Source organism: Sesamum indicum, linkage group LG4 (assembly GCF_000512975.1).
Source record: "Sesamum indicum cultivar Zhongzhi No. 13 linkage group LG4, S_indicum_v1.0, whole genome shotgun sequence".
In the NCBI taxonomy this organism is placed as follows: Eukaryota; Viridiplantae; Streptophyta; class Magnoliopsida; order Lamiales; family Pedaliaceae; genus Sesamum; species Sesamum indicum.
The window spans coordinates 16,283,266-16,310,847 of record NC_026148.1 but is presented as its reverse complement, the minus strand read 5'-3'; the positions used below and the strand labels follow the sequence as shown (position 1 = coordinate 16,310,847).

The window sequence follows — 27,582 nt, the reverse complement described above, 5'->3', positions numbered from 1 at the left end:
TCCAAGTTGCTGCATCTGACTATAACTGTACACTATCTTGTTTTCTTCCAACTCCGACTCACGACCCCTTTTCATAAACACACACATTCTTGAATTTTCAGTCATACAGCTCTTCATCTTCATATTAATAAACAAATCTCATCATTGGAGTCGAGTATAGACTACACAACCTTATGATTTTCATGAAATGAATGCGGAATTGATGAGTAACTATAACTAGAAGAGACACTAACCAATTTATAAAAACAAAAAAAAACTAGAAGAGACACTTGATTTGCTCATTTTCCAAACAACTCAATCGAATTTGCATTAAAAATCATGAAGAGTGTCTGTTGCTCTTCCCCACCCCTGGAGCCGCTACTATATATAGTAATTTGTAAGAGAAGAAGAAGAAGAAGAAATCCATCCCTCCATCATCAATTAATCAAAATGGAGAAGTCAAAGGTTGATCAATCCTCATCAATCGGCACACATATAAATCTGAGCATACAGAACGGGCAGGATTACCAAGTGTTGAGTTATCGCATCAAGCGGGACATGCCTCTCCACCCCCTACTGCTCGATTTCTCTCGCCGCTTGGGTCTCCACTACAATTCTATTCGCTTCGTCTACCATGGCCGCCGTCTCAAGGACTCCAGTACGCCTCTTGACTTGAACATGGACGACGGCGCCGTCATTGATGCTTGGACCGAGCAGACTGGCGGTGGTTTCATGTAATTTCTGTTTAGATTCATTCATGTATTTGCCTCTGTCTCTTTCATGCATACCCATCCACATTCACATGCTGACTTGCATATCATATTCTCTAACGTTTGTCATAATTATAAATAAATTTTTATTTAGAATTATGAATGCCTCGTTTGAATTTCGGAAAATCTTACATTACTTGCTGGAAGTAGAATGATATCCTTTAGCGTTTCAAGCTACTTAAGAAATAGAAAATAATAATTAACAAATAAAAAAATGTCCTTCCACATCTGCCCCAAATATCAAGCTAGTATTATAATATCATGGCTCATAAAATTTTGACTATGATTCGATTATTTGAACCAAATTGTAATATTTTAAAAGATTAAGGGGGTCATTTTAATTAATAACTAGTTGTTTATGATAATTTATAGTAATAGGAATATGTATACATATTTTGATTTAAACTTTTACATGCCCTCTAATAAATGAAATGTTGGACGTGTTAGTAAAAGTATGTTGAGATATGAAAAAGAGAGATGCAGGTTGAAGATAATATACATCCAATATAAATCTAAAAATTAAAAACAAAAAAAAAGAAGATAGATTTAGATTATAGATGAAATTTTCAACTACACAAACACTCTTATAAACACACTTTTTGATGTTGTTGTTCAAAACAAAAATTTAGAGTATAGTGACACCATTTTCACAAAGAATGTGGGATATTTGTTTGTATAATTAAGTTTCACGTCAAAGGGATGTCTGTGTAATTTTCCCTAATCTATATAAACAAATAACTCAACATACACTAACAGAAAATGAGATTACGCTTTGCAAAAAAAACAAACGTATCTTGTTTGAGAGAGAGAGAGAGAATTAGCCTCATATCTCATATTGTTTGAAAAGGATAGCGTCTCAATCTCATTCCCAATCTTGGAACCAAACAAGTACAACCCAAATGAACCAAACAGAAAGCGAAATCTCAGCAATAAAAATCTACAAGTTGCAGAAACCAAAGACACAAAGTAGAAATTAGGTCTCAATCAATTGATCAGTTGAATTTAAAGAAGCTGCAATACCACAATTATTACCAGCCTCAGCTGCAGATACAAACAGACCACACAAATTTAACACTGTTGGAAAGAAGGAAAATAGGGAGAGCTGAATGCTACAAAACTCCAATTCTATCCACGGCATTGACAGACAGAATGAAAGGACGATCCCCAGACGCTCTAATATTATCCGGGTCCACCTCCCCCATCCACAAGAAACACATATATGGCCTTAGATCTACCGAGATTTTTCCCTTCTTTCTCCGAAAGAATGAAAAATCGATTTAGGGAAACAGAAAAGAATTGTAACAACTTCAATATAAATGCAATGCATATACTTGGTCTCTATTTCCTAACCTTTCTCTCTGCTGCAGCTTTCTCGTCTTCTTTCCCAGGTACAAACCTTGGCAAGGTCAAGAGTGTGTTCACGCGGGACACTCCTTCAAGGGCGGACCATTCTTGCCCACCTTCAGAATGTATCACTTCATCATCCACTTCCTCATTAGCTTCTGAAACATCTTCATTCTCTCCTCCAATAGGACCAGGAAGATCGTCATCTCCAGCTCCAACAACGCCAGAATGGCTCAATCCAATCGGACCAGGAAGATCGTCTTTCCTGGAGGCATCATCCTGTTCAGGTGAAGGGATATTCTCTTTGGATTTATCGGTAGAAGCAGCAGACTCATTTGAGTCAAGGAAAAGGCAAACCACAGCACAATCATCAACTTTGGAAGTTGGATACTTGGTCTTCCAAGCCCTGACTGCTGACTCAACTAGGGTCCGAGCTGCATTTGAACGTGCCCGGCAAGAACCCACAACCTCCACCACTTCCTTGTTCGATAGTACATCCCAAATCTGCAATGTACACAAATATTGGATCAAACAAGAAAAATGTTACAAAACTACATATAGCAAATGATGATAGAAAACATAGAAGTTCCATACCCCATCTGTGGCTAGGACAATGAACTCATCCTTATCAGTTATGCATCTATAGGAAATTTCAGGCACAGAGATAAGTCCAAACTCCTTGAGACAGAAATCACCAAATGCACGCGCCATAGCAAGACCAGGGGAGTCATTGTTTGGTAGCCAAACTCTTGCAACCTCCGGTTCATCGTGAAGGGCAAAGACACGTCCTTTACATTTGCGGATCCTCTCTGCTTCCGCTGCAAGACAAGCAGGACAGGTCAAGAAAGTGAAGAATGACTCCTTCACCTAGTAAATAGTGCTTAATCAAGTTTAAACCACTACCACGTTGATCAAGCCCGAGTTTTCATCATTCAACAAAATATTACTATGTAGAACGATGAAAAGCGTGCTAAAATTCTGACTACTATCTTAACCGCCAAGTACTTTTGTCATGAGTACACTCCTTGAAATTCTAATGCCTCGTGAGGCCTGATCAACAATAAAAATAAGGAATTGGTTCAAAAGTAGATAAAAGGTAAGCACCGGATACCTGACTAAATGCAAAATTCAGAAGACACAAATACAAATTGATATGAACAACTGGAAAGGAATAGGGGAAAAAGGAATGGTGGATTCACACGGCAACACAAACCTTATCAGGAAATTTAATGTTATACTAAAACTACAACCTATTACACTGAATTACTACAAGGTTTCAATCACTATTGTTTGTCTAATTATTAGTGCAGGAGAGAAAAGAGCTTTACCTGGAAGGTTGGGTTTGAGATCCACAGTCAATTGAACTGCAGTCAGTAGATTATTTTCGTCTCTTGTAGCTAATACAGCTCTTGAGTCCCCAACATTTCCAATCACAAGATCTTGACCCTGCAGAAGATTATCAAAGGATGATTGAGTAAATTGACAACGTCACCAATCACTATCTGTAATTCCAGACTATACATACCTGTTTGACCAGAGTCACAGCAGTTGTTCCACTGCAAAAGCAATCAATATTTGCATACATTCTCAACTCCCTGTCCATGGCCTTAAAAGCCTTCAGAAAAGACTCCTTCAGTGTCTGGAAGACGTCTGGCTGCTTTCCCGTTTCTTCAGCATCAACGGAAGCTCTAGCTTCATCGTCGGCAGATAAGAGGGAAGTATCTTCAGAGTACAAACCACCTGTAGTGTTTAAACTGACCTCCCTAAGAACCTCATCACTCTTTATATTGACTTCCCAGTGTGCACTCAGCTTCAGAGGAAGAGAATCTCTAACTCGCTTGGCGACCAGATGACCATAAGGACCATGACCATCGAAAACCCCACAGAAGACTGTGTCTGTTCTCGAACCAAAGTTCTGGATATTGAATCTCACAAAGAATCAGGGAAATCCAGTCTCTTATAAGCAACTTTAGATATATAATCACTACAGCAAGAAAATCTAGATCGTTTTACTCTAAAAAATTGAAGAAACAAAGGAACATCAATCGGCAAGCCAACAAGAATATTAAGCAGTAATGTATTTTCTGAAGCAGAATTCAAACGTCCTTTTCAGCTGAATACAACTTTATAGAATGTTTATATTATGTATATTTGGACACCCAAAGCTGACAAATAACAAATTATGCGTACACCTGTCTTTGAAACTACATAATACTCAGAACCTATAGAAACGTGATGCATCTAATACATAAATATTAAGTGCTCCTATGTTATGTCAGCTTCCACATTAAATCAAGCATTCACATCAGTAAGAAGAGAGAAGGAACTGACCTCCCAAACAATCATGGCATCTTGATTGGTCCCTTTCTTGCCTTGCTGTGTATAGAGGGAAGCAATCTCACTGCAACCATTCAAGAACATCCGCCCGGGAGTCCTATGCAGATGTTCCTCCCTCCTGAAGTCGAAGGAGGAACTCCGGGAGCCCAGCCTCCTTCTGGAGCCCTTCCTCTTTCCAACCCCATTTGGAGAACCGGGCCCAGGGCTCCTGCTTTCTCCGGACAAGCAGGAACCCATTCTCAGGGCCCGGATTATATTCAATATGCACTCCAGACCAGACAGACAGTCACACCCCTGATTCTCCGTATTTGGATCCGTCACGAAAATCCAATGAAAATCCTGCTGAGAGGTATTTCGGTGCTTTGAAATCCTCTAATCAACCCACAGAACTTACTCCTCCATTACTAGATGAAATTCTCGGTGAAAAATAAAAGAAGTTGATATTTCAGTATATATAGCTCCCAGTTTCCCAAGAATGATGTACCAACAACACTTTTGCATTCAACAATCAAAATACCCAAATAATCAAGAAAGAACACCTTTGCAATAAGCAAAATCTCTCTTCTCCTCAGAACAAGTATATGATAACAAGCTTCCCAACCTATAACAGAAGTGAACTTTCAGCACCCCTCACAATTAACAGCGCCCAATAAAAAACAATTGCAGCAATATACACTACATATGCCCTCCTCCTTTTCGTTTAAATAATAATAATAATAATAACAATAATAATAATAATGTGTAAAGGCCAAAAAGGGTTACACACTACGGAGCCAAAAAGAGCAGATCTATGAGAAAAAGAATGCCCTTTTCACAATTCTCCCCATACAAAAAAGAAATCCTACATAGCTCTGAACAGGATTGATTTGCTTAAAGAAACCCAATACCGAGTAAATGAATCAGAGAAGAATCAAAACCCAATCAGCATAACCCTCACACCACCAGAATCTCCAATCAATAGAAAGGGAAAAAAAAAAACAACAACAACAACAAATCTTGGAGGGCAGCAGATCAAATCAAACCCACAAAACGCTCATAACATTGGTCAGTCCAAAGAATTGAAGTGTGAGAAAGGAGTAGTGCCGTATTTTGGTATAGAAAACAATGGGTGAAGATGGAATCATGAGAAGGGAATGGGTGTGAGAGAGTGTAGATGAGTGAGGAGATTTAATAGCAGGAAAAGAAGGAAAACACACAGAAATAATAGCAAATAACAAACAAAGTGGATCGCAAAAAAGCCGCCGATACGACTTTTTATTACAGAAAAAGGGTTCAGTCAGAGAGAGAAAAGGGAAGGCTTGGTCAGTGTAAACTGTGAAACGTCCTACACCGTGTCCCTCATTTTCAACATCTGGGATTATATGTATCTATGTACGTATATACGTACGTATATCTTGCCCCTCTACGTATTTATACATCTTTGATTATGATAGTGATCATCATTATTGTGTTTGATAAGACCATACAAATTAACAAATCCATTTATATAAAATATTTTTTATTTGGATAAATAATTGGATAAGAACAAATTTTATTACATTATCTTTTTTGTTTATCAATAAACATTCAAACTTAGTCCAATTCCAATTTTCTTTATATTAAAACATCATTTTGAATATTTAAATACTATTAATGCATACTTTTCATTAACCTTAAGATAGAATTATTTACAATCATGCCAAATAATTTAAATTAATTGAGTTTTTGTTTCAAATTTTTTAATTATTAATATTATATATTTATAACTAATCAATAATTACTATATTAAAATAAGCAAACACTTGCATGCTGATTCAATTCAAACTCCTTTTCATCAACTAAATTAAGTTTCATCATCAACTTTTCTCGATTTTTGGATTATTGTTTCTATTAAATACATAGAATAGTTATACCGTTATTTTATGATATTTGATGTAATTATATATAAAAAAAAATTTAAATTTATAAAATTATAGTTAGTACCTATAACATTTGTTTTTATTTAATAAATAAATTGATCAATTAGTTGAAATTCACGTAATTTGTTAACATCAACAAAAAAATTAAAAAAAATTACATATTTATTCTAACTTGATTTATTACTCAGTAATTATAGATCAAATAGCTCTTTTTAGATGAAATTACCGTGATATATCTTCACCTTTTAAAGATAATTCGATCCAAAAATATTTATTTGACTTATAATAAATATGTAAGTTAACTATGAATAAAAAAATAGTTGATTGGATGAAACAAATATTAAAAGTATTAAATATAATTTTATAAATTATAAAGAATGTATATATAATTATACCATACGTAAGAAGGGATAGTGTATATATTAAAGTAGGAAAGAAAACAAAGGAGAAAAAGGGGTGATTGGATAAAAGTCGGCTGACCAAGAAAAGCAAGGAATGATTGTGTCATGAGGATTGTATTTGTCTGATTCTTTTCTTTCATCATTGCTTTCCTAGTTTTTATTCTTAAATATTTGTTTTCTCAAACTTAATGCTAAAGTTTGAGTAAGGTATCGTGACTATCCAGCAGATCTGGTTTTACTGACTCATGAGTAAGGTATCTGTTCTTTGCCCCATCTGTTTGTATCAACTTGACAAGTTTAAAAGATTTCCAACAAATTTCTTCTAAACTCATGAAGGCCGTGTTGTAACTGGCATAATATGGTGCTAATTTATAACAACAAAATGGTTTAAAATATGGATACAATTACATGTTAATACATAGATTAGATTTTGAAAATTGAGAGAAGTTGCTTTTGTCCCACGTAGAATATGATGGGAAAAGGAGGCTTAAATGTGTATATAAGGTATATGTCGGTTGAGTGTTTTACACTCACTTTTGTTCCCACATTGGAAGTTTATCTGTAAAAATAAACTCTATATAGTAAGTTCAATGTCCAAATTGTGTTTGAAGTGTTATAGAGACTAGAGTAAACATAAGATTGTCCCACATGCATGTTGTCGTTGCCTGTGAGGGTGAAAGTCTTAGAATATATCCTTTTGCACCAAAGACATTTGGATTTTTTTTAAAAAACCTGAAACTGCTGTTGATTATTGTCATTTTAATTTGGGTTTAAAAGCCTAAAAAATTTGTTTGTTTCGTGTTGTTTCAGCTAGTTTTAAATGTAATTATTGAGGTATCTGTTTTTAAATTAATGAGGTATCAGATGGTCGAGGGAAGGTTTGTAGCTGAACAGACGCATGAGATTATAAATCTTGAGCATGCTCTGTCTGATACTGAGATGAAGCTTCCTAAGAAGTTTCTGATCATGTCTATAGTGGATAAACTTCCCAAATCTTGAAAATATTTTGGCATGACGCTCAAATGATAAAAAATGATATTGTCTTTGAATCTTATGATCACGATTAGTATAGAGAAAGAGTACAAAATTAGAACATAAAATGCGTGTTGAGCATCAACCATGGGCAAATTTAACAATCAAGAGAAAGAAAGTGATAATGTGAACCCGAACTCGAAAACCATCAATAAAGGCAAGACCGTAAAAATTAAGAAATCAAAAGCAAATAAACCCTGCTAGAACTGTAGGCAGGTTAGACACTGGGCCAAGGATTGTCCTACTAAAAAAGTCAAAACTGCGCAAGCAACTGTCAATATGGTTATGGGAGATTCTAGCGGTGCTAGCACCTCAGGAGCAACTGAAGGGTATGTTTCTGTACAACCCAACTCCTAACTATTTATGAACCATTTGATTGGTTGATTAACACTGGAGCAAATATGCACATTTTGTTGATAAATGGCTTTTTGTGTCTTATCAAGCCATCCGTAAGCATACGGAACTCCAGTACAATTAAAGTACTTGGGATAGGAAGTGTGGACTTGAAGTTTTCTTCAGGGCGTGTTCTATCTTTGAAAAGAGTTCATCATGTACCTACTGTTGGGAGAAATATAACGAGCGGTTCTGTAATAGTTAGTGAGGGTTATGAATTGTCCTTTAAATTTAATAAAGTTGTAATTCAATGATTTGATGTTTTTGTTGGCAAAAGTTATTTGTCTGATGGTTTGTTTAAAGTTCGAGTTGAAAGCCATAAAATTGTTATTTTTGATACCTTTATTTTGAATGTTGAATCTTCTACTTTGTGGCATAGTAGATTAGGCCATTCAAATTTGGGTTCATTTAAATGAATAATGAATCTTGATTTTAATTCCTGTCATAATATTGAATGAGGTCACAAATGCCAAGTTAGGAAATCCTATCAATAAGTTGAAAGGGATTCAGGATACTTGATTTAGTTCACACTGATATTTGTTAGTTCAATAGAATTTTGACTGAGGACCATAAGCGTTATTTTATCACATTTATAGATTATTGCAGTAGATACTGTTATGTTTTTTCATTAGAAATAAGAATGAAGCCTTATATAATTTTTTTTTGTTTAAAAAAGAAGCAACAATCCAAATTGGTAAGAAATTTAAACGATTAAAGTCAGATAGAGGAAGTGAATATGAGTCGAAAGTTCAACGAATATTGCCAAAGTTTTGGTATTATTCACGAAGAGAATCCTTCATATTCTCCTTCGTCAAATGGAATAGTTGAACGAAAGAATAGAACGTTTAAAGACATGATTAACAGCCTTTTGTTAACCTCTGGATTACCTAAGTATTTGTGGGTAGAGCCCCTCTGAAACACAATACGAGTACTCATTTCAAATTATGGAAAGGTAGGAGACCATACCTCAAATACTTTCCAGCGTGGGGATGCTTAGCAAAATGGCTGGTCCCAGAACACAAGAGAAAGAAATTAGGCCCTAAGATTGTTGATGTTGTGTTCTTGGGCTATGTGAAGACAAGTTATGCTTTACGATTTTTGGTTATTTAAATGAAATTCCAGCCATTGAGGTCAACAGAATAGTTGAATTTCATGATGCTATTTTTCTAGAAGATGTATTTCCTATGAAAGCGGGAATACCTCTAAGTATTTATCGTGATGATTTACTTGCCTCCACTTCTATTCCTGAACATGTGGAAAAGATGACAAATGTGGGGTTTAATCCTAGTAGCACTAGTCCGACTTATGAGGAGTCAGATGGACTTAGACGGAGTAAGAGAGATATGATTGTCAAGGATTTATGAAGTGACTTTATCACTTACAATATCGAGGATGATCTAGTAATTTTTAAAGATGCTATGACTTCTTCAGAAGTTAAGTAGTGGAAGGAAGCTGTCAAAAGTGAGATGGACTCCATTGTTTCTAATAGATCATGAGTGTTAGTCGATCTTCTTCCGGGGTGTACTACAATTGGATGTAAGTGGATCTTTATGAAGAAATTGAACTACAATTGGATGTAAGTGGATCTTTATGAAGAAACTGAAACCTGATGAGACAATCAATAAGTTTAAGGCCAGATTGGTAGCTAAGGATTTTTTTTTAAAAAAAGAAGGGAATAGACTATTTGATACCTATTCTTTGGTAGCTCAATTAACTACAATCCGAGTGCTCATAGTACTTGCTTCAGTGTATAGTCTCCCGATTCACCAAATAGATGTGAAAACAGCCTTCGTGTATTGTGAACTCGAGGAAGAAATATACATGGATTAGCTTGAGGGATTGTAGCTCATGGTAACGAGCATAAAGTTTGCAAACTTGTTAAGTCTCTCTATGGACTTAAATAAACACCCAAATAGTGGAATGAAAAATTTGATAAAACTATTCTTGCGTTTGGCTTCACTGTAAATGAGAGTGATAAATGTATTTACTGTAAGGTTAAAGGAGATAAAGATTATCATTTTATGCCTATATGTAGATGACATTCTTTTAATAGGATCATGTTTAGATATAATAACCAAAACCAAGTCATTTTTAAAGAATAAGTTTGAAATGAAAGATATGGGTAAGGCCGATGGAATTCTTGGTATCAAGTTGATTTGTTCAACTTATGGGATAGTCATTTCTCAGTCTCATTATTTTAAGAAGATAATTGAGAAATTTTGGCTATCAGAACAGTAGAATTGGTAAAACACCATATGATTCTTCTATAGTTTTATTCAAAAATGAAAGTGGTGTTTTGGTAACACAACTCGGGTATTTCCAGATCTCTAGGAGTTTGCAGTATCTGGAAAATGGGACAAGACCAAATATATCTTTTTTATGTCAAAGCTGACTAGATAACCTAGTTATCCGGACAGAACCCATTAGCGAGCTTTGGATAGGGTACTATGGTATTGAAGGGCACGGTATTACTGATCATACAATATGGCAAATTCCCTGTTGTTCTATGAGGGATATAGTGATGCTAATTAGATAGCTAAAAACTCAAGGAGTAATGGGAGTTCAGGAGATGTATTTACCTTAGGTGTTGGTGCAGTCTCCTAGAAGTTTGCAAAACAGACTTTGATAAACCCGATCTATTTTTGAAGCCGAGTTATGTGCATTGGATACAACTTGTATTGAGGCAGAATGGTTGTATAGGTTGTTATTATAATTTTTCATTGTAAGCCAGCCTCTTCTACATGTTGTTGTATATTGTGATAGTCAAACCATGATTGCAAATGCTCGAAGTCGTAAATACAACCAAAAGATAAAAATATACATCCGAGTTAAACTTAAATCTATAAGAAAATTAGTGTCGGACAGAGTTATAAGCATTAACTTTGTGGGGAAAAAAAAGAGAATGTGGCTGATCATTTGACGAAAGAATTAGATCTGTCACAAATGCAAAAATTCAGATTGGGGATGAGATTGAAAACCCATCGTTGACATATTTATAATAGAAACCCAACCATCTAAGTGGAGATCCCACAAGAAAGGTTCAATATGGTATTAACAAGTCGAAGGATATGTCAGAGCACCAAAATAGATTGATACTTTGTATCTAGAGTCTATCTCTTGTAATTCTGGAAGGTGCTGATACTGTAAGTATAGTAAGAGTTAAACTCTGAACGGGGTCAAATCTATTAGACAAGATGCTATCAGTGCATTCTTGGAAACACCCAACTAAGTGAATGCAGTTGTTTGGCTACAACTAAAAATTGGGTTATTTTTTAAAGCATTCATGAATAGGATCAGGACACACGACCTAAAGTGTCAACCATAAAGATCAACACAAAGCCGCGGTTTGATGTTACTGACAGGCCCAAATTCAAGGCTTAGTTCCATTTGACCTGGTGACAGCTGATGTTAGATAACTTAAATAGTGGTTCAAACCAGAAGCTTGAGTTCAAATCTATAAATTTGTGAGGGATTGTTGTAATTGCATAATATGGTGCTAATTTATAACAACAAAATAGTCTAAAATATGGATACAATTACATGTTAATCCATAAATTAGATTTTGAGAAATTGAGAGAAGTTGCTTTTGTCCACATAAGAATATGATGGAAAAAGATTAGGCTTTGATGTGTATATAAGGTGTACGTGGGGATGAGTGTTTTTCACTCATTTTTTTCACATTAGAAATTTATAGTAAAAATAAACTCCTTATAGTAAGTTCAGTATCCAAATTGTGTTTGAAGTGTTATGGATACTAGAGTGAATATGGAGTTGCCCCACACGCGCGGCCGGCCCCGCTTGTCCCGGCCTGCTCCTACTCCAATTCCGGCCACGGACACCGACAAATGTCTCAGTCTCAAATATATCTTTTTGTAGGAAAAACATTTGGAATTTATGGAGTAAAAGCAAAACAGATTTCAAAATCAAAAATTTCAAATTTGAAGTTTAAATGTTTAAATTTTCGATTTCAGGTTTTTTTTTAAAACCTGAAACTACTGTCATTTATATTGACGTTTAAAAGCCTCAAAAATTTTTCTATTTCGTGATGTTTCAATTAGTTTTAAATGCCATTATTGACAGATTTTAAACCTGTTCTTAATATGGTTACTGGGGTGTTTATGGCTGCATTGATGGTGTGTGGCTGGCCATGCCTATAAAAGGCTGATGCCACTGCTCACTTAAAACACACAACTCATAACAGAATTCACAAGTCCTCTCCTACTTCTCCTCTCTAGTTCTACTCTCGATTTTCTCTCAAATTATAGGTTTGAGCTTCTGTTCCAGTAAAGTTTCCGAGTGTGGGTCGAGGTGTTCGTCAACACAAGTGCAATACTGAAAGAACGACATTCGTCTTATCCTAGAAGAAGTTGTATAGTACCTAGTGCATTTAAGACGGGACATATAATTTTTTCAAGAATAGCAGAATTATTTTGTGATTTGATTAGTTGTAGTTTCAGACTGAGAGTTGTTAGGATACAACTCTTATTCTAAGTTCTCGGTTTAGTTTTTTCATAAAAATGTCATGTGTAACTGGTTTTACTGTTTATTTGTTCTAACATGTTTGTTTGTGTTTTTTGTTTCAAAAACTGTTATTATATCTGATATTCCAATTGTTTGTGATACTTTATATAATAGGCTGACCTAGCAACAACAAGTAAAATGGAATTCGCCGAACTCGGTTTGACTGATATGACTCATTCAAATAGTTATAACTTCTTAAAGATAAGTCCAAATCACAATTTTCTTTTTTGTTCTTAGCTAACTCACGTAGCTTTCTAACTGCATATCACAAACTGCAATCGCTTTCGAATCTCCATTGGCTTATTAATAGAGTTTTGTGCAAACATAAAGCATCAAGTATTGTTCACTCACTTTTACTGTTTTCTCTCTATTTTCAACAACTTGCTTACACTTTTTTGTACTCCACAAAATAATTCTCACTTTATCTTGATACTTTGTCAAGTCATTGCAATTATTTCATCAAAACTTCTTACGTTATTTCACAAGTTTCTCGATAACCTTTTAAGTAAATACGTTACTGATTTAAACATTAAAGTATTAACCTCTATTTTATAGGTTAGTCCTCATTTGATTTTAAAATTTTTTTGATTACGCGTATTTAGGTACTAACTAATTTATTTATAATAGGAAATAATAATGCATATCCAATCCAATCCAATAACTGAAAGTGTTAGGCTACCCTCTATATTACTTTGAAATGCCAATCTGCATTCATGACGCTATAAACATATATATATTATTGAGATAGTAAGACTTGACACAAATAAATAAGTAATAAGAGCAGATATGGGTGTGGCTGTGGATGTCACTCAATATTATTATATCATAAGTTATAATAATTAAGTGCAGATATTTATTTAGGAAATCACGTTCTTCATGCTTAATACCCCATCACCCCTCTCTCTCTCTCTCTCTCTCTCTCTCTCTTTCACACACACACACACACACACACACTCAACTCAATACATTTATTTTCATTGTGTGGTAGATTTTTTTTTTTCTTTTTCTGAATGGGCGTGGTCGGTGCCCCCTTTTTAATATATACAATGGGTGTTTACCATAATTTTGTTTTTTGTGGTGAAATTACTTTTTTTTTTGTGATAAAAAAAAATTATAAATTACAAGCACAAGACATATAGATTGTTGCATGTGATGACAGACAGATTGGTGGTGTTCCTTCACAACATGGACCATGTCAATGTCATACCTATATTTAACATTTCTATACACATTATAAAATATTAAAAACCTTTATAATATAATTTTGGTTACAAAGACCATCATGCCCATTATCAAATGAATTAAAATATGTAACTTTTTTTCATGTTCAATTAATATCACTCCACGTAAGAAATGAGATATTTTAATTTAATTTTATATTTGGTTGTGGTCTTTGCATTCACAACAATCCAATTTTGTTGAATTGTCCAATGAAACCTTCTCATTTCCAGCACATGGCCAAAAAACAAATTGTGAAAGAAATAGACTGATGAAAATGAAATCCATTTATTGCTCTTTCATTTCATGCAATCATAATAATAAATGTTAGAAATTATGTTAAACTTAAGCCCTCACCTCTACAATTCTTGTTTCAATGTACAACTCTCATCTTATCAAGAAATTCTGATGTCAGCTTAACTTATTCAATCTGTGGATCACAATTTTCATGGCAATTTCTGTACCTTGATTTCGTCCGGTCGAAGACTTCTATCATCTGCATTCTGTGCAGAATCTGACAGAAACTCGGATCTCAACTGCATCAGCAGCCTCCCAAGATAGTTTAGCCCTTCTCCTTCTCGACCCCCACCCCAGAACAGATCATGCGGTGAAGCTTCAACCAGGACGGATCCAGCAGTCGAGAGTAGCATAGAAGTTAAATTCGGATACGTAGAGAATTTACATTTTAATGCTCTGTACATGACATCTATCTTGACAGATTCCCAGTCGGGTCTCACCTGTATGGACAATGACAGGAATTGTATCAGACAGTCACAAAGAGAATCATTATGTTTTTATTCAAGAATTCAAGAATCATGATGGAGGAAGAAACGTGCTTCATATGTTTAGCAGTTAATCATTAATGATCTTGTCCACACCAGAATGCCTCTCCTCTGGTTGTCTAGTAGTAGTCAATTGAAACAGAGTTGGGTCCCATATTACATTTATCAACTTGATACATTGTATCGTCACATCTATCAATAGAATTGTTGGACATCGTTAAGATGCATATGTAGATATTACTAGGACAACCTACTCATTTCTGCTAACCTTGACAATCCTAGTTAAATCAAACTCCAGGTTACCAACTATGCCAGATAAAAGGGTTACAATAAATTTTCACATCTCAGTAATTCGAAGCATTAAGCTAATAACAACGATTTTCATAAACACATTCAGCTAAAAATAATCAGACAGTAAAGTGATACCAAATCTGGGTGCTGTCTCTGCATTCTCCTTCCTATACGTGCTGCTTCCTCTGGACTTTTGGAGTTTTTTATCTCTTCCAAACAGTTTTTGGCAACAGGATCACCTAACCCCACAAACTTATGAGCCTACAGAATTAAGAAAGTTTAGATAAATCTAGACATACAATGTATGGACAAGAACTACAGCAATAGACCAAGAAATGGACCTGGTAATAGTGCTCCACACTGGGCCAGCTATAATAGTTGCCATTTTCATCAGGCAATTGAATTGGATGCAAAGAGAAGTTTGAGAATGCACCATAAGGATCCCATGTTTTATAAAAGAATATGATGCTTGCTTCAAATGGAGAGACGGTAGGATCAATTGCAGAAGTTTCATCTACTGATGGAATCACAGGTGTCAAGTCGGGAACCGGCTGAAGGAATCCACTTACAAGCATGTCAGGACCAACCTGCAATTGGATGCTCACAATTGTTGAATAATCTAGTCATAGAAGACTCAGAGGCCTATTTGGCACAGGTTATAAAGTTTTCTATCGCAATAACATAGTTGTTAATCAACTGAATAAAGGGTCTCACATTCTAAAGGGTTTCAGGTAAACAGTAGACAGAATAAAGCAACTGTGAAGATATTTTCAGCACTATATCAGAAATATTTCTAACCTGCTCATAGTGTACATCAATTAGTTCCAATGCTTGTGACATCTCCACCATCCCAAGTTCTCCAACAGGAGATGGAGCATTTTTTCCACCAATAATTTTAGGGGCAACGAATGCATGTACCTTCAACAACACAAAGTATGTCGAAGTTGAGAATTAAGAGAATATACTCCTTGAAGTTTCACATTTACCCAGACATACCTTGTGTATGACACCAGAAGAAATAGCAGATGCAGCTAATGTACCTCCACATTCCCACAAAACAGAGAGACAGCCACGATCATACAAGTATTCCATGACAACTTTAGGGTTCAAAATTTCAAACTCAACTACTTCAACACCCTTTGATGCAAGGTATTTTTGGAAGCTCCTTTTTGCACCTCTCTGTGTTGCGACCAATGTGGAAACTTCAGTAACATCCCACAAGTTTGCCACCTCAGGAAGATCGAGCGATTTTGACAGTACAATCCTTTGGGGCAAATGCCCACCTCCATGTCTTGCTGTCAAACGTGGATCTACATTTCGGAGTTGAATTAGAATATGATTTGATTATTTCCAGCATCACAATCCATAAAAAATTAACATAATTAGAGATTCATACTATCTCGGCGTACAGTGTTTCCTCCAACAATAACAGCATCACTCCTGCCCCGCATATCAAAAACTCGGGTTCTTGACTTTTTGCTACTTATCCATGATGCATGTCCACTACTTGCAGCAATTTTTCCTGCATTTATACCAGTATGATATAAGAAATAGCAGCAGTTTCGACAAATTACTCAGATATTATTGCTCCAAGGAAACAGTGAAATGAACAGATTAAGCAAAAAACAACTACCCTGTACTGACCATCAAGGGTCATTGCATATTTGAGAACAGAGAATGGAACTCGACAAGATGCCCTATACAGTAAAGGAGCATTTACTAGGAGACAGGACTTGAGACCTTCCTACAGGATAAAGTCAGAAAGGCAAATAAGTTTTCGGTAAGGTAAGGGGAACAAGTTATGATGTGTAATATGAGAAATATAACAAGCACAAAAAAAAAAAATAGCTGTGTTTTATTTAAGCGAAGAAGATAAATGAAAAGCATACTGCTTACGTATTGAAGCAAGTTGCTAATAGGTAGAAAAGCAAACCAGTATACAGTGATGTATAATAGTTTCTACATAAACTCTCAACCTACATCTTCCATAAGATAGCACATCTGAAACAATATAATATGATAAAGTAGCAATGCCAAGAAAATTGCATAAATACATCAATTTTAACAGATCTCAATTCCGTAGATGCTACTCACTGTCAGACCTGGGAGTTGGATATAAGACAATCCCCTGCTCTCTACCAGTCTCTGTATCTAAGAGGTAGATAAGTTTCAGAAATATACCTTACTATCACGAAGTCATAAGAGAACATAAATCTCACATTCGAGCATATAATTCGATTTGTTGCATGCATTCATTCGAGTGGACTTGTGTCTATCTATAAACGACCGTCACTTTCATTTGTAGATGTGCGTGTTAATGTCTTACTATATCTGAAAGTGTAGTGACACTCACCGCAAATACAAGATAAGTTATTTGGAAGATCATAACATCTACATTACTTGCCAAACAACAATTACATCATTTTTAAAGAGCCAAAACAAATGCAAGTAAATGCTCCAGAAAACTTGTGAGATTATAGGAAGCTCAAGTTTTGAAAACATTACCTCTACAGTTTTACACTGGAGATCCTCACCAAGAACATCAACCAGCAGGCCTTCACTTCTCAAGGCACGGACAGCCTTTCCTCGGAGATGTTGCAAAGGATGCCTGATACCAATGACAACCCTAGCTATTCCTGCCTAAACATGCATAAGCACTTATGACTTTTACTTCAAAATGAATGTGAATATCGTCAAGCAGTATCAATAAGGATATCTGGCACAGTGATGACAAGATTATACGATTTTCAGCACAGGTTGAGGGGGGGGGGGGGTCTGAATTTGTGCTTTTTCTGAGTGCATATCCATCTCATATAATATTGGAGTGAGTGGAAAGATGGTGCTCATATATGTGTATAAAAGGGGGTAGTTCTTCGAAAACAGAGGGGTTAAACTTTTCAATGTGAGAAAATTCTACCTTCAATTGTCCTCCAACATCTTTCTAGTTGCACAAAATAATGATTAAATAATATTCATTAAACTCACACTAGGGTTCTGAAGTCTCTTTCAAATAGATATCTTATGCCACCCTTAAGCGACAAAGAACGCCTGTAGCCCACTTAAATGGCAGAGGAAATAAGTCACATCATGAGAAAATATCCGTTTTCCAGCATTGAGTAGAGTTTAAGGGAGAAAACTTTCATGGCAGCTCCAAGTTATGGGATGAGAAATGCACAGATAAAGCCAATAATCAAAATCAATCACCAACACTACTAATAGCGTACAGTTGATTCAAGTTAACTAGATTTCACCAAAGATTAAGAACAAAAATACAAAATTTTCAGACACAATACAATCCAGAAGTTCTACTGATAGAACTACTAGAAAATGTCGGAGATAAGAGAAGCGGCACAAAAGCAATAGCTCAGAATAGTAAAAACAAGATCCAACACTCTCATCTTTAAGCGAGAAACATTTAATTTGCTACAAAATCTAAATCAGATCTCGGAATGTAATACGAGGAACATTGTGGTTCAAAATTTTCTTGAGGTTTAATCGAGATTTAAGCAATGGTTCAAGCAAAAGCGTTCTACGCTCGTGATAAAATCTGAAGCAGAAAGGCAACATTTTGAAACACAAAGCGCAAATTACATAGTATTATTGGAAAGCAATTTACCTGGACCAGAGCAGAAACCGCAGCTTGGTCGGCTAGGCAGTGATTGGGCTCCATGTTGATATAAGCAGTGGCACCACGGCAGCTTTCCCCGGCGGCCTCAACCGCCTGCAGCTCCGCCGGAGTGGTCCCTTGCGCATACAAATACCCCTCGCCAACCACCACCCTCTCTCCATTACCTGAAGTGGTGGCTATGACGCAACCATAGTTGGGGTGCGGCGCCGTGAACCCGGCGGACTTGTCGGCTAACTCGGCCGCGCGTTTGATGTAGGCGGCGTCAAGGGCAAGTGAGGAGGAGGAAGAAGTTGTGGGAGTTGCTCTGCAGACAAGGGAAGAAGGAAACTTTAAGGGTCCCAATGAGAAGGCCATCGCCGGAGGCGACAAATTGGGGTGGTGGTTTTGGTCTCTACCTGCCGGAGAAGTCAGTGGGTCAACTTCTGCTGAAATTCCAAGAAGCTGAGACGTTTTGGATTTGGATAAAACTCTTCCAACTCCAATTGCTATTTTGGATTGAAAAATTATGTTCTAATTTCTCTCTCTCTCCTCTCTCTCTTTTTAGCACACTTGCACCATAATTTTTTATTCATTTTCTAAAATAAAACCCCACATCAAACTTTTTATATTATTTAAATATTTTGTTTTCATACACAAAATAGCATTTTTTATACTAATATAAAAAAAAAATAAACACTCTCCATACTCACTACACAAACGGCTGTTAGTGACACCACCACACTATACTTATAATTATATAATTTTAAAAATTAATTATAATTATATATTTTTACAAAAGTAATTCCACAACATTTTAACACCTCTACATTAATTGTTTTTGTGTGTCAAGAATATCTAAATTAATTTTTAAAAAAATATAATTTATTAGTTTATATATTTTATTTTTATTTATAATATGTTTTAAAATATAAAAATTATTATACATATACACACATAGTATTTCATATAAAATCCCGTTTGAGTGCTTAAAAAGTTTGCATAATAAAGTTGGTTTTTTATTTTATACTTCATATACATATTTTTCACATATTTTCTTTTTTTTTTTGATCAATTTTCATCATATTTTCTTAAATATATATATATATATATATCTCCATTCATATTATATTTGAGTGCATTAATATCTATTTTCTGAAAAAAAAAAAATTTCTTTTAGAATATATTTGCACTTATGATGTGATTGGTTTAACGTCTAGTCTTGATAAGAATTTGATTATGTTTATGCTACAGTACTTTTACGGGTGTTCATCTTTTATTCACACCTTCAACGCAATCTTTTGCTACCATATATATATATATACTTCATATTTTGTACCATGCATGCAAGTTGGTTGATCCACTTTTAATGGTGTGTTAATCTGCGGGCAATGGCAAGCAGAAGAAGAGCTGATGAACTGACAACTTCGACTTACACGCAAATCACACGACAAACTAATAATAAGCAGTAACACAACATAACAGTTTATAGGACTAAACAACTGATGAAATCCCTCTAGGTGGTCAGATAAACAGTGAAGTGCGTGATCGTTTCCACACCATCAGTTGTATGCTGATCCACATGAGGAAGTGTCTCAATTGTAGCATACCCTTTTGCATTCTCGTACTTCCCTGTTCCTCCAACTACTGCAATGTGGGACATCGGAGTGGCAGTTCTGTGTACCCCGAAGAAGCTTATTGTGTCCACAATCTCATGATGATCGCCCCCGTGGAATAACGCAGTCAGCACCAGTGTGTGGCTGCTGCCGTCTGTTGAGCTTGTGATGTAAAAGCCTTGAGCTTTTCCGAGCACTCCTGTTCCCAGCTCGTGCCCTTCTGTTATCTCATTGTCGACCACTGTTACCGACCCAAACATGAGTTGTTGGATTGTCAGGCCTTGTGGGAGTTGTCCTGCTGTAACAAAGGCTTGGTTGTTGTTGTCGGTTACCACGTTGTTGCCGTTGCTTTGGACGAGGGTGTTGGTAGGAGAGCCATTGAGGCCGACGAGGAATGGGTAGTTGTTGTTGTTGATGACGCCGTTGATGGTGTTGAGAGGAACACCGCCATTAATGGGGAAGATTTGGTTGTTGGGCTTGGAGAAGGGGAGGTTGTTGGCATTGGAGTTAGCCACGATACCAGCGACTACTCGACCTGAGGGCTGGGACCCTCCAAGGATGTCGTGCATGAAGAAGGAAAATGTGGAGGGATCACCGGAGGTTGCAGCTGGCGTCGTAGCAGAGGTGGCAGCAGCTCCACTAGATGGTGTAGTGACTGGGGTTGTGACTGGTGGAACGTGGGGACCCGGTGCTACGAGAGGTGCTGCAGGTTCTGTTGGGACAACGGGTGCCAAATCAGTGGTGGGAACAGTGTCGGTGGCTGGAAATTGGCCACTGGGCAGGGTGGTGGTGGTGGGTGGCACCGCAGGTGCAACATTAGGGTTGTCAGTCTCCGGTATAGGATCCGAGGTGTCCGGCGCATCAACTGAAAGGGGGACTGACGGGGTTATTTCATCAAGAATTCTTGCGGAGCTAGCGAAGGTGGTGGCTAGCAGCAACAAGCAAATGATAGAGTTGAGAATTTTAGAGGTGAGCATAAAAAGGTGAGCCATTTGGAAGCAAAAAGTTGAGAAGAGTTGATATGAATCTTGGTGAGCATACTGTATTCAAGAAGGGTATATATAGTTGGAGTAGTATATAATGGAAAGTGGAGCTGATGATGTGGAGTTGGTGATCACTGCACTTAATTTACAAACTTGAGTGTATGATTAGTTGAGAAACCTAAACTCTTTTGATTGCAGAGGTTTTGGAGAAATGGTTTCGTTGAGTAGTACAAATATAATACTATGAAACAGAGAATTAAACCAGAAATCTTCATTGCATTCATTTCTGATTATCCTCCAAATTTTCAGAAAGGAACCTTGGAGGAATACTCAAACATTAAGGTTTAAACAAAGTCTGTTCAACTTTGTTTCTCAAGTTTCTCTGTTATTGCTTATTACCAGCATGTATAGATAACAGCTCGCGATTTTCCTTTCCTCTTTGTTAGTCAATTAAATCCGCAGCCCTTCGATCCAACGACTGAAAAAGTGAAGTGATTCTCTAGGCTTGTATTCAGGCACGGTATGTCCAGCTCCCTGCACACAATCAAATATGAAATCCATGTCGGAATCTGACAATGACTAAGACTACCTGTTTCTTGATCTTGTGCCAGTGAAAACTCTACAGACGGGAGAAAAAAGTCATATAGCTATATACCTTGACGGTGAGGAAAGTGAAATCATTAGCATACTCCTGTATGAATCTGCAGTTTCACATAAGCCTTTATGGAAGAGCAAAAACAACGATATACGAGGAATCTTATCCAAGAAAGAGAAATATGTCGTCAAGAATTGAGCGATGCAGATGATGTCAGGAGGAGAATATACGTACCCTGCGATTTGGCGGTTGGATTTCCAAGGTCTCCATTCATCCACTATCTTGTATCCTAGTGACTGTGTCCATGCTTGAGTTCCAGTGAATGGAACACACATATCATGATCTCCACTACAAAATCAAAAACATTGTAAACCAAAGAATTGGACAGGAACCACTGATGTAAAACTGGATACATTCCGGGATATAAGGATTGTTTTAACTGACTTAATATCTCTTTGTGAAGAAATCATCTTTTACCTATATATCAAAACCCTGTAGCCACTAGATGTCAGGTTCTTGTGGTAGCTGAGCATGCTTCCTGCATCATGAGTGTATCGCAAATCGACACACAGACTCCAGTTTCCACTCTCCTGAGCAGTTTTAGAAATAGGAAAGAATAAACAAGAGTTCATTTTTCTCTAAGTCTGGATTTGTGAAAGCTTGCCAGAAGACGTACCGGACTAGCATGAATTGCTTTTCTGACTGCATCGTCGTTCAGCCATATAGTTGCCTGTACATCATCCTGCGCGATTCTATCAAGGTCATCTCTCTAGCAATGATTAGGAAAAGTAACAAACTGAAACGATGTAAGTTTTCTCAAGTCACTTGTTCTGATATTTTTGGAAAACAAGGAATGAGTTATTTTCAGACAACTACGAAACCAAAATGCAGGTTGTTCTCATAATAATTAAGAACGGAACAAAACCAACAGACTCGCTTTTTGTTGATTATTGGTTACTTACCATACAAGGGACCGTGATCTTTCTCATCAGCTGTGGCCATAATGGGATGATTCCATCTTCAACTGGTGCACGGAATGGCCACGAACGGCCAAACATCCTCTTTCTCACAGCAAGAGGCTTCTCAGTTTGACCCAGCTCCTTGAAGCTCTGTGGTAGGCCAGTTGTGTTTTCATTCGCAACGTCATTTAGACCAACGTGGTGGAAGCAGGGTTCGAGGATGTCGTATCTGTTCAATTCATCTAAAACCTGAAACAAAAAGTCAGCAAAATTCGTAAATAAAAGTCCTAGTTTTGCGTCAGCCTATCATAACAAATGAGGAGTGACATAGAAACTTAATTGTGCTGCCATGTTGCCAAGATTCTTACCCTGTCGATCTTGTACAGTATCTTTTGGCATTTATTGTTGATGGAATTGTGGTAATTCCCTTTGCAGAGGACTTCAGCTTCCTAGAAACAGTAAACAGTGTAAGCAAGTGCTCAGGGCTTGTGTTGAGGAAAGGTTGAAACTTGGAAACAAATATAAATGCATCCGTAAGTAGCTGTAACTGCTCCGAATGCAAGAAGGGCCATTCTGAGGATCATCAGCAAGTAATGCTGTGGTTACTCCGGATTGTGGTCTGATTTCATCGAGTTATAGAGTTTCCATCTTTTTACGCAAAGTTCAAAATCATGTCGACTTTCTATAAATGACGCAACAGAAACAATGACGTGTATATCAGGTCACGCCATAGCGTACTTTATCATGTAATACCGTTTGAAACATCACAACTTTTTAGAAAGATAAATTGTCAGTATTGCAAATAATAGCAAACTGACATCATCTGAACATTAATGTTCAGACATCAAGATTCTAAGAGAACGAGTCAATTTCCAACCTTAAACATATTAGCGGAAATTAGGCCCATCCCATGTGCAAATGGAACAAGTGCATTGCCATCAAAGCCAGGGTCACAAACCCCATTTCCCACCATGTATCCCTGCATCAGATCATTCCCAGTTTCAACTCCTGAAAACTCCAAGTTCGAGAAAGCAAACACAAAATGCAACGGCATAATGAAAGAACCAAGGAACAGCATAGACTGTGGAGGAAACTACCTTGAAATTGATAACTGGTTTAGCACCGTTCTTGATTCCTGCAATGAAATGTGGTCGACAAGTTTTCAGATACTTATGTAACAAGTAACTATCTACATCCAGAGATCATTTAAACAAAAACACAAAAGTTTCTCTTGATTTTCTACCTTTGATGACATCAGAAGCAAGAGTAGGGATGTAAATCCCAGCATAAGACTCGCCCGCGATATAAAATGGATTGGAGGTGAACTCGGGAAATTGCTCAAACCACTAGGAACATAGCCAAAGAAGATTACTTCAGTAAATTAGCTTTTCATTAAAAAGAGATGGACTATGATAAAATGCAGCTAGAACTTCCCTGTATGACAGACAGGTAGCTAACATGAATTTCTCAGAAACATAACTGCGATGCAACATACCTTAAGAAGGAAAAGATGAGTTTCAGCTGCAGTCTGTAGGTCTCCGGTTACATAATAGGTTGTATTTGCAGAATAGGAGAATCCAACACCGACGGGTGAGTCCAAATAGATAATACTGGCAACCTAATTAGTCCATACAAGAAAAACAAAACGAAATTTTATGTTGCAATAAATGGAAGTACAGTATTCATGAACACATGTCTGGAAAATTTAAATAAAATTCTGAAAAATCTCAACCTTAGACCAACTATATGGATTAAGATGCAAAACAGGCAAACCCCCTTTGTGTTTTGCTGCTTCAAAATTAAAAGGCCCTGTGCAGCAATACATGAAAGTTGACATTAATATTCCATTATTAAGAGTTGATGGAAACTGAAAAACAGGAAATCATTCAATATGCAACAAGCAATAGGAGTAAGCCGACATGCATCAATTCTCGATATCTTTGCCTTTCCAACTTATCTTCTGTTCTTCTGAATCAACCAACAACAATTGTCTATTACAGATATCTCAAAATCTTGTCCAAGTTCCATCTCAAATCCTCCACAAACATGCAAGGTTCAAAGATTTAAAAATGCCTAGTCTATTCCATCATCCCTTTAATCAATTTGTAATATACATTAATGTGGAGAGGTTGTTACCATGCTCATAGACAAAGCCATCAAAGCTAGAGCAACCTGGTCCTCCATTCAGCCATAACACAACGGGATCACGGGCCGGACTTCTTTCCGATGCTACAAAGTAATAAAAGAGGTTCTTTGGAGGATTTCCATCCAATTTCACATACCTTGAAAGAAAAGAAAAGCAATATATAGCAAGCAATTTAGTTGATGCTTTCTCAATATACAGATTCACACAAGACATTAATCACATATAAAACACACACACACACACACATATATACCCTGAGTAGTGTTTAGAAGGGAAAGTGCCCTTGAATCCAGGAAGATTTGTCACAAGATAATCTTCAGGGGCTGCTTCAAGAGGACACAAGTACTGCAAGAACATGCAAATTGATGTACTCATCACAAGTAGCATAAGTTTGTGCATGGCCATGGCTGTCTCTCTCTCTCTCTGTCTGTCTTTCTGAGTGTGTAGTGTGTGTGTGTGTGAGAGAGTGAGATATGAGTTTAATGAGAAATTTGGTGGCGGCTTTAAAGAGGCATTCCAAGATAAAATTGTGAGGTGAGAAGCAGAAGGATGAGACAAAAGATGGGAAATATAGTACTAAAAGAACGTTACAAATGCTAGAAAACGAAAATTCTTACCCGAATTAAATATGATCACATTATACAAATTAAGTGTGACCTTGTTATGTAATTAGCCCACAGAAATTAATTATTTTTTATGAATTATACATCAATTATACTATATGATTAATTCAAATTTGATCAAAATTCAAATTGAACTAGAATTTTCATACAAGAAATTAAAAAAAAAAAAAAAAGAAAACAGAAATGACATCAGAATTTGAGATGGGATGAGGATGATGAATTGATGATGCTACACTTAAATGCATCTTATGACTTTAACGCTCTTTTATACCACCATCCGAAGAAACCTCTCTTGACTTGAATCAGCTGCAATGGATATATATTTATATATGTATGTATAGAGAGAGAGAGAGAGAGAGGTGAATTATGATTTCTGATTGTGGGTTGCTATAATTAGGTTATTTAAGATAAAGAAAATGAAGAATTTTGGGGGATGAATGATGATGGCAGCTGCAGTTGCTGTTGCTGGTGATGGGTTTGGGTACCCACAAAAGACAACACTCCACCTGCAGCTTTAATTTCAGATATCTATTCAAATTTTATATATATATATATATATACACACACTCAATTGCAAATATTTATAAAATTCTCGAATTATTAATCAATATTTTTATATTCTTGAATGTAAAAATATATTAATATTGATGCTTCTTAATTAATTAATTTATTAGACCTAAGACATATATCTATATATATATATATATATTAATAACTATACTAATTTATAACCTTTTCTTTTGGATTTCATGCTGCAAAATGTCATACTCCATCGCTTCATTTCAATTTTAATTAATGTAATCCCTTAAGTCTTCAATTTGGTTACAAATTTGACTTTTATACCCTTCCAATGTATGTACTACCATATAATTACCACTATATAAATAAAAATTATAATTTCAATAATATATATTTACATATAGGAGTAATTAGCATTCACATAATACAATTAGTTAGTGGATCGCAGATCAAGTAGCTGATGAATTCTTAAGAATAATATTCATTAATAATTGTAGGTTAGAGACCATACTCTATATCTATATCTATGAAAATAAAAAACAACAAAAGTTATTAAATATAAATCTAAATATTGGTCGATTGTCAAAGTCGTCAAAATTAATTACTAATTTTAAAATTGGGTTCCTCTCTTGGGTCGAGTCCGAAAATCTTCTAGAGGGTATAGGCTTGGCTTGGGCTTCATAACCTCTTTTCGGCCAAGTATTCTTAGGAGGAAGGATGCCCCCTAACTCCTTAGAGTAGGAGCACTTGTAGTGCAAGAAGAGGGGATCATTCTTCAATATTTTGTAAGCTTGATTTGATGGCCATAATTACTGCAAGGAAGCGTGACGTTTTGGTAACCGCCCCCTATGCGCCTGGTAACCATCCATCCACACGCTTGGTAACCACCCACTCTCATGCGGTTACAAGTGGGTCGTGGGATCAAGCCCCGTCGACCATTATCTTGGCTAAGTGTAACCTGTCTCCACTCTCCCTTTCCAAAAATTCCTTTTTCGTTAAGCACAAGGGTTTCCTACCTTCCTCTCTAGTATGTATTCTGTCATTTCTTGCTTTTTCAAGATTCATCTTTCTCCATGTCATCTTTTAGTGAGTCTGTCCGTTTCCTTAAGAAAACCTTCTTGGACGATGATACCTCCGAGGCCCTTTCTAGGAAGATGAATCCTGTCTTGTCTCAATTTACCAGTGGCCATAGGAGGAGTCTGCGACAGGCGACGGCTATTGTACGATGATTAATAGATGAGGATTCCAATAAGGAGGCAGGGAAAAATGAGGGTGAAGAATCTTTCCTTGCGGAAGAGAGGGGGCCCAAGTCTCTGTTAGGGGAAGAAGGGACGCCTGGGTCTTCCTTTAGGGAGGACAGGGTGTCTGGGTTTCTTCTTGGGGAGGAGGAGAAGAGGTCCCTCCAAGAGGAGGAAGAAGAGGAGGAGAAGGTGCCCCAGTCACCGATAGACTAGGGTCTTCTACTCTGAAAACTTCCTCCATAGATCAGTTGCTACAAAAGTTTCACGTTCCTTCTTCCTTTATTGTGTATACTCCTTCACAAGTCGTCCGTTTCATCCCCCCCCCCCCCC

The 27,582-nt window shown here is 36.5% G+C and overlaps 4 protein-coding genes across 6 annotated transcripts; all 4 read right to left on the bottom strand.

The window, feature by feature from the left end:
* On the bottom strand, nucleotides 1,673–5,752 carry LOC105161238 (probable protein phosphatase 2C 33). 2 transcript variants are annotated; one of them, XM_011078863.2, is made up of 6 exons: nucleotides 5,318–5,752; nucleotides 4,425–5,031; nucleotides 3,619–4,008; nucleotides 3,422–3,539; nucleotides 2,688–2,911; nucleotides 1,673–2,597 (listed from the first exon to the last, which is right to left on the bottom strand). In XM_011078863.2, exons 2-6 carry the CDS (start codon nucleotides 4,665–4,667, stop codon nucleotides 2,088–2,090), a joined length of 1,485 nt encoding a protein of 494 aa, XP_011077165.1. In that variant the 5' UTR covers nucleotides 4,668–5,031; nucleotides 5,318–5,752; the 3' UTR covers nucleotides 1,673–2,087. The 2 variants fall into 2 exon arrangements, with proteins under 2 accessions (XP_011077165.1, XP_011077163.1); XM_011078861.2 differs by having other exon boundaries at nucleotides 4,425–5,752.
* LOC105161237 (riboflavin biosynthesis protein PYRR, chloroplastic) lies at nucleotides 14,163–19,109 on the bottom strand. 2 transcript variants are annotated; one of them, XM_020693556.1, is made up of 10 exons: nucleotides 18,990–19,109; nucleotides 18,583–18,898; nucleotides 17,472–17,606; nucleotides 16,611–16,710; nucleotides 16,363–16,488; nucleotides 15,963–16,276; nucleotides 15,765–15,884; nucleotides 15,308–15,553; nucleotides 15,102–15,227; nucleotides 14,163–14,630 (listed from the first exon to the last, which is right to left on the bottom strand). In XM_020693556.1, exons 2-10 carry the CDS (start codon nucleotides 18,634–18,636, stop codon nucleotides 14,340–14,342), a joined length of 1,512 nt encoding a protein of 503 aa, XP_020549215.1. In that variant the 5' UTR covers nucleotides 18,637–18,898; nucleotides 18,990–19,109; the 3' UTR covers nucleotides 14,163–14,339. The 2 variants fall into 2 exon arrangements, with proteins under 2 accessions (XP_020549215.1, XP_011077162.1); XM_011078860.2 differs by having other exon boundaries at nucleotides 18,583–19,103.
* On the bottom strand, nucleotides 19,965–21,311 carry LOC105161236 (dirigent protein 24-like). The gene has a single exon (XM_011078859.2). The coding sequence runs from the start codon at nucleotides 21,176–21,178 to the stop codon at nucleotides 20,087–20,089; it is 1,092 nt and encodes a 363-aa protein (XP_011077161.1). The 5' UTR covers nucleotides 21,179–21,311; the 3' UTR covers nucleotides 19,965–20,086.
* On the bottom strand, nucleotides 21,426–25,537 carry LOC105161234 (serine carboxypeptidase-like 20). The gene is made up of 14 exons (XM_011078858.2): nucleotides 25,123–25,537; nucleotides 24,860–25,005; nucleotides 24,456–24,532; nucleotides 24,219–24,341; nucleotides 23,967–24,069; nucleotides 23,821–23,858; nucleotides 23,601–23,702; nucleotides 23,092–23,172; nucleotides 22,727–22,972; nucleotides 22,441–22,506; nucleotides 22,242–22,354; nucleotides 21,999–22,112; nucleotides 21,825–21,870; nucleotides 21,426–21,703 (listed from the first exon to the last, which is right to left on the bottom strand). Exons 1-14 carry the CDS (start codon nucleotides 25,272–25,274, stop codon nucleotides 21,620–21,622), a joined length of 1,491 nt encoding a protein of 496 aa, XP_011077160.1. The 5' UTR covers nucleotides 25,275–25,537; the 3' UTR covers nucleotides 21,426–21,619.